The sequence below is a fragment of the Haematobia irritans genome, chromosome 3 (genome assembly GCF_050003625.1).
Source record: "Haematobia irritans isolate KBUSLIRL chromosome 3, ASM5000362v1, whole genome shotgun sequence".
Classification (NCBI taxonomy): Eukaryota; Metazoa; Arthropoda; class Insecta; order Diptera; family Muscidae; genus Haematobia; species Haematobia irritans.
Window position 1 is genome coordinate 209,744,302 of NC_134399.1, and position 7,711 is coordinate 209,752,012.

At 28.5% G+C, this 7,711-nt stretch overlaps 1 protein-coding gene and 1 long non-coding RNA gene across 2 annotated transcripts; both read right to left on the reverse strand.

Annotated features, from left to right (window-relative positions):
* On the reverse strand, positions 1-4,783 carry Paf-AHalpha (Platelet-activating factor acetylhydrolase alpha). Its single transcript, XM_075302524.1, has 3 exons — positions 4,537-4,783; positions 4,128-4,461; positions 1-1,454 (listed from the first exon to the last, which is right to left on the reverse strand). Exons 1-3 carry the CDS (start codon positions 4,596-4,598, stop codon positions 1,173-1,175), a joined length of 678 nt encoding a protein of 225 aa, XP_075158639.1. The 5' UTR covers positions 4,599-4,783; the 3' UTR covers positions 1-1,172.
* A 1,175-nt stretch (positions 4,784-5,958) lies between these two features.
* LOC142231728 (uncharacterized) lies at positions 5,959-7,398 on the reverse strand. Its single transcript, XR_012720886.1, has 3 exons — positions 6,512-7,398; positions 6,342-6,447; positions 5,959-6,276 (listed from the first exon to the last, which is right to left on the reverse strand). It is a non-coding gene; the product is annotated as an uncharacterized LOC142231728 (long non-coding RNA).
* Between the last annotated feature and the right edge of the window lie 313 nt (positions 7,399-7,711).

Sequence of the window (7,711 nt, forward strand, 5' to 3'; positions counted from 1 at the left end):
TTTTTCTTGCAATAAAAAACTATATTTATTTTTATTAACTTTCATTTCACAATTGCTCTTCTATTGGAATAGAGTAATAATGAGGATGTGTGAGAGAGGCGAAAAGTGAACATTTTTGATATTATTTAAAGTTTTGTGGGGATTTTTGTTTTTAATATTTTTTATTTATATATGTATATACGTGTGTTTAAAAACAATACAATATTTTTTTTTAGAAAAATAAATAGCTTTGGTTGGAGTGTGTGTTTGGTGGAATACATATAGAAGAGTTTTGAGATGTTTTCTGTTTTTATAAATTCGAAATATGTGTTTAGTTTCCTCTTCTAACTTTCAAAATACATACAAAAATGGTTTTTACTCTTTTGTGTTTTGTTTAAACTTAAGCTACCATAATTAAGGGCTAAAACAGACTTTCGTTTTTTTGCTATCAATTAAACAAACAATTTGAATGTATATATATGTATGTATAGCCTAAAGGAAGAGATAAACAAATGCTGAGATGCAAAAAAAGATTTTCAATCGGTTTGTTTTTGTTAAAAAATTATATGGAATATTTTATTTTCTTAACATAATAAAGTCTATAGTAATTATATGCAATGCAATAAAACAAAATAAGAAAACAAAACAAAAAAATGCGATAAGGAAACTTTGGAGAAGAATTTTTGCCATGGTTATGCAGAAAAGTGGGTACTATGTTCGATTTCCACGAAAACCCGCGTTGTTTTAATCAATTGATTCAAAAAAAGTTTTTCTGCAATCAATGCGCTTAAACTTTTCAAAAGACTTTATAAAAAATATATTATTGTATTTATGCATATTTGTGAATTTAAAATTTTGTTGAAAAAACAACGAACATTGTACCCACCTTAAATCTAAGAGATTTCAATTGTTAGGAGGATAAATTATGTGGATAATCAATAAGCTTGGAAAAAAACAATGTGATGAGCAAAGAATATGAGCATAAAACTAACGGCTTTTGCTTGTTTTGAGTATGTGTTGCGTTGTTTAAACAATAAAATAAAATATTTAATTGTATAAAATATGTTTGTGTACGTAGGGTGTTATATGTATATGTAGGATGTTGTTGCTATGTGATGCTCTTGATGATGACTGCGATGGTGTGTGTGTGTGTGATATTTAGTATTGCTGCCTTTTATACATAATTTAGGACACTATTCCGATGGGGTGAGATCACGTTCCTGTTCATTTTCATTCAATATCTGTGACAAGAGATCATGTACTGGCTCAAAGACTTTTTTAGCTCCAGTATTTGTTAGATTTTTATAATCGAACATATCATGATGACTAATGGAATTATCGGTCTGTACTAGACCTTTGGAAATATCAACGGTTTGTACACGATTAAGTCCTACAATTTTCTCTTTAATTAGATTATTGACTTGTACATTTTTATCACGTAGCTTATTCGCTTGATGTCCACGAGGTAGTAAAGACTAGAAATATACAAAAAAAAAGAAAAAGAATAATGGTTAATATTTGTTATCAATACTAGGATTCCCAAATAACATGAACCCACACTTTTTACTAAACGAATTTTTACCAAAAAATGTAATTTTCTAAAATTACTCAAAGGCTTTCAGAAAAAGATTAACGAAAATTTCTATCGCTTATTTTACACGTACACCGATGACTGACAAAATTCTCTATATAAAAAAAAATTTTAGAAAAAAAAAATTTTGACAAAATTTTCTACAGAATAAAATTTTAACAAAATTTTCTATAGAATAATATTTTGACAAAACTTTCTATAGAAATAAAATTTTGACAAAATTTTTATAGAAATAAAATTTTGACAAAATTTTCTATAGAAATAAAATTTTGACAAAATTTTCTATAGAAATAAAATTTTGACAAAATTGTCTATAGAAATAAAATTTTGAGAAAATATTCTATAGAAATAAAATTTTGACAAAATTTTCTATAGAAATAAACTTTTGGGTCAACATTTTTTTTGGAAATAAAATTTTGACAAAATTTTCTATAGAAATAAAATTTTGACAACATTTTCTACAGAAATACAATTTTGACAAAATTTTCTATAGAAATTAAACATTGGGACAAAATTTTCTATAGTAATAAAATTTTGACAAAATTTCTATAGAAATAAAATTTTGACAAAATTTTCTATATATTTTCTTAGTTACATATGAAAATAAATAAATTAAAATTAAATTAAATAAAATTTTGACAAAGTTTTCTATAGAAATAAGATTTTGACAAAATTTTCTATAGAAATAAAGTTTTGACAAAATTTTCTATAGAAATAAAATTTTGACAAAATTTTCTATAGAAATAAAATTTTGACAAAATTTTCTATAGAAATAAAATTTTGACTAAATTTTCTATAGAAATAAAGTTTTGACAAAATCTTATATAGAAATAAAATGTTGACAAAATTTTCTATAGAAATTAAACTTTGGGACAAAATTTTCTATAGTAATAAAATTTTGACAAAATTTTCTATAAAATTAAAATTTTGGGACAACATTTTCTATAGAAAGTAAACTTTGGGACAAAATTTTCTATAGAAATAAATTTTGACACAATTGTCCGTAAAAAATAACATTTTTACAAACTTTTCTATAGAAATAGAATTTTGAGAAAATATTCTATAGAAATAAAATGTTGACAAAATTTTCTATAGAAATAAAATTTTGATAAAATTTTCTATAGAAATAAAATTTTGACAACATTTTCTATAGAAATACAACTGTACCAAAACTTTCCATAGAAATTAAACTTTGGGGCAAAATTTTCTATAGTAATAAAATTTTGACAAAATGTTCTATAGAAATAGAATTTTCAGAAAATATTCTATAGAAATAAAATGTTGACAAAATTTTCTATAGAAATAAAATTTTGACAAAATTTTCTATAGAAATAAAGTTTTGACAAAATTTTCTATAGAAATAAAGTTTTGACAAAATTTTCTATAGAAATAAAATTTTCACATTTTCTATAGAAATAAAATTTTCTATAGAAATAAAATTTTGACAGAATTTTCTACAGTAATAAAATTTTGACAAAATTAAATAACTCTAAAATTTCGACAAAATTTTCTATAGAAATAAAGTTTTGACAAAATTATATGTTTTTGTTCGAGAGTTTTTAGTAAAATTTTCTCCAAATATTGGTAGATTATTTATGGCTCGAAAGGCAAACGTGGTTCTCAACCAGACTAACGCGGAGTTCCCAAAACGGGGTGATATTTCTGACACTGTTAAACCTCTACTTATCCTCTATTCCACCACATTCTGACGGACTTGAGATTGTATTATATGCGGACGACTGCACAATCATGGCATCCGAGCCCATTGTTTACGACATATGCGATCCATTCAACATCTACATTTTACAAAAAATTTCAGGGCATCCGCCCCAAATCCTCAGCCGCACTATTCACTACATGGACGGTTGACGTCCATGTAGTTTTCCATCACCCAGGATTGTAAGTGTTGATTTTCACCTTCTAGAGCGCGAGATCCAGCTACCTAATCTAGGCAAAGAATTGACGGATGGAAGACCTTGATCCGAAGAAACCACTTGTACTTATCCAGGTTACTTTACTGGCTAACACTATGATCAGCTGCATTAAATCTGGAGAGTAGCCAATATAAAGTTAAGCAAGGCAAAATGTAAAATTGTCTAGATGCGGCAATGACATTTGGTGACTAAAGCCATGTCATACGGCATTATTCTGAATTATTAGATGATGAAATTAAATAATGATTTGAGCCCAATAAAATGACTGGTTGCCAAGTAACTCAAACGAACCGAGCAGGTGAATGTAATAAAAGGTCTGTCAAACAGCTGCAATGACGCACACTGTATATATTTCGGCATTTCAAGTTCAATGTCTAATGTAGCCCTAGGTCACATAAGCAGTTTTCATACTTTTCAGTTCATATATTCGATTTATCTAAATATAAATCAAAACTATTCCATGCTACACTAATACCGTTTCTTACTGGCTCGATTTTATAGAAGTTTCCATTTCTATACTCTTACCCTAAAATTTAGGTCATTTATAGTTAAGAAGGATATTCAAGTATATTACCCATTAATTTCAATAAAAATGATTTTTTAAATAGCACCATCACACTTACGGGTAAGACTATATATGTATCCGGAAGTCGGGAACGTATTCTCTGGACTATTTCATAGATACCATCCGCAATCTCTTCTGCTTTATTCTCCACATTGTTGGTACCAACATGTAGAACTACGACTTTTGGTTTCACATTGTCCAATTCACCATTTTCAATACGCCACAGAACATTCTCACAACGATCTCCACGTATGCTGAAATTTAAAGAATGCATAGGAGCAAAATAATGGTGCCACGTTTCGGTATCTTGTAGCGTTTCCAATATACAATCACCAATGAAGATGACGTCAGGATCTTTTTCACGACACTCCGAAATGAAACGTTTGTGAATGCTAGAAAAATGTATATGTAAATAAGAATAGTAATATGAACTTCCTGAATGCGGAAGTAATTCCAACTCAACTAACCTTAGCCATCTATCGTCTCCTTCGGAATCCACCCTTTGTGTTGGAACAATGCAAGGATTCATTGCGCGATCTGTTATCTTTGATGTTTACAGACAAACTCTTAAGTAGAAGTTACAAGTTATTTTCACTTGCCTATAATGATATTCCTTGTCTTTTGTGATTTCCAACAAACTTATATCCTTTATCCACAAATTCCTAGTTTCCCAGCTCTCAACGACTCAGACGACACAAGAATGCAGTGTTGCCATTCCATGAATCGTTATTTTGACCCCAAGGGATGTGGTCACAACATGATGAAATAAACGGGTAGATACAAAATAAAATTAACAGGTAATTTCTAGTAATCAACTAAATTATAGCTCTGTTCGAGAACCCGATAATTTTTGATAATTCCCAATAAACACAGGATGAGCGTTTTTCAAATGCAACAACTTTTCAGTTTGAGGGTAAATATAATTTTCAACATAAATTCAACTTGACTTGAAATAGCTCATCTTCAATACATCTTCAAATTGTTTGCGAATTACTTCCAATTTGCCAAAATGTTGACGAAATCTTTGAAAAGGTGTTGAAGATAATATGAGAAAAGTTTGACAAAACACTACCCTAAAATGCAACGAAAAAACCATGTGGTTTTCAAAACTTATTTGTGCAACGAAGTTCGTGGTCAATTGCAAGAAATAAAAAAAATGGAAAATTTTAGACAAATAACCAAATAGTTTATAAAAATAGGTAAGTGAAAATAATAAATGAAATAAAACTTTAAGGAAGTCACTAAATGTATATCTCTTTGCAGAAAACTAAAATTATGGATTCTACGTTTTTGAAAACATTAAAAAGCTGACCGATGAAAAAATGGTGGACAATTAACTGGAACTGCTTCAAATAGTTTATAATAATTGGTACGTGAATATGATAAATTAAATCAACACTTTAGAGAAGTCACTAAATTTAAATCTCTTTGCAGAAAACTAAAATCTTTGGATGCTACATTCTTGCAAACATTAAGAAGCTGGCCAATGAAAAATGAATGGCTTATCTCAAGTGTTATCCTCAAATTGAAATGCATCGCTACTCAATAATTTGTCAAACAATTTTCGATGGGAGTCAAATTCAAAATTAACATCTTTGCAAATACTTTTCAACCTAAATTTGTATGAATGATATCCCCACTTCAAATTGAAAGTCAAAGCCAAAATTCTATGAATTTTGTATAATTTATTCATTTTCATCAAAATAAAATATATAATAATACACTACACTACATAATACACTACAATACCAATTGATAAATAATAATCTTATTAAACACATCAACAAATAAGAACAAAGAAAAAAAATAAACAAACAACAAAACTTTAAATATCTTAAACATTATTAGTAAACACTTTTGCATTGATAATTCGATTTCCTTCCTTTTGGTGTCATAAAACAGCATTAAAATTTATTAACATGCGGGCAATTTGAAATTAGGAACGTACTGGACCGGGTTTGATTCCCAGCAGAAGGAATTCACAAAATATCCATTTTAAACTGAAAATAGCATATGAATTAAACTGACGATGTGATGCACATTTTCATCCAGAAGTTGTTGATTTCAACAATTTGTTGTTTCTAACAATTTTAATTGGCTGCACTTGTAATGTTTCTGGAAACTTTTTCTTGCCGATAAGCAACTCATTTTTCATTGGTCAGCTTCTTAATGTTTGCAAGAATGTAGCATCCAAAGATTTTAGTTTTCTGCAAAGAGATTTAAATTTAGTGACTTCTCTAAAGTGTTGATTTAATTTTTCATATTGACGTACCAATTATTATAAACTATTTGAAGCAGTTCCAGTTAATTGTCCACCATTTTTTCATCGGTCAGCTTTTTAATGTTTTCAAGAACGTAGAATCCATAATTTTAATTTTCTGCAAAGATATATACATTTAGTGACTTCCTTAAAGTTTTATTTCATTTATTATTTTCACTTACCTAGTTTTATAAACTATTTGCTTATTTGTCTAAAATTTTCCATTTTCTTTTATTTCTTGCAATTGACCACGAACTTCGTTGCACAAATAAGTATTGAAAACCACATGGTTTTTTCGTTGCATTTTATGGTAGTGTTTTGTCAAAGTTTTCTCATATTATCTTCAACACCTTTTCAAAGATTTCGTCAACATTTTGGCAAATTGGAAGTAATTCGCAAACAATTTGAAGATGAGCTATTTCAAGTCAAGTTGAATTTATGTTGAAAATTATATTTACCCTCAAACTGAAAAGTTGTTGCATTTGAAAAACGCTTATCCTGTGTTTATTGGGTGTGCATCACATGGTCGGTTTAATTCATATGCTATTATCAGTTTAAAATGGATATTTTGTGAATTCCTTCTGCTGGAAATCAATTCCAACACGCGGTCCAGTACGTTCCTAATTTCAAATTGCCCGCATGTTAGTAAATTTTAATGCTGTTTTTTGACACCAAAAGGAAGGAAATCGAATTATCAATGCAAAAGTGTTTAATAATTGGGCTGTTTTCCTTTAGAACTGGATGCAACATTTGTATGGGCTATCCAGAACATCGTTGCACTGGTGTTCTACCCAGAACAACTCATCAGTGCAAGTCGCGCCGATGTTGCCAGATTATATTTTGATAAAGTGACGCTTCTTTGATTCACAATATCAACTTATTGTGACTAATTTATTGAAAAACATGAAATTCAAAGTGGTACAGTGTCATAAATAATCGTAGCAGTAAATATTTATTAGTAATTGGAGCATTTCATATATTACAAATGCAAGATTTCACTTCTTTTCTGTGATTGTTTTTTAACAGCTGATGACAGTGTTGCATATTTTTGGATATGTTCTGGATAAGCGAGTACTCTATTTTCTTTTAGTCCTTCACGGCTTTGTGTATCCAGTGCTAAAAGAAAACAGCCCTAATAATGTTTAAGATATTTAAAGTTTTGTTGTTTTTTTTTTTTGTTCTTATGTGTTGATATGTTTAATAAGATTATTATTTATCAATTGGTATTGTAGTGTATTATATAGTGTAGTGTATTGTTATATATTTTATTTGGATAAAAATGAATAAATTATAAAAAATTCATAGAATTTTGGCTTTGACTTTCAATTTGAAGTGGGGATATCATTCATACAAATTTAGTTTGAAAAGTATTTGCAACGATG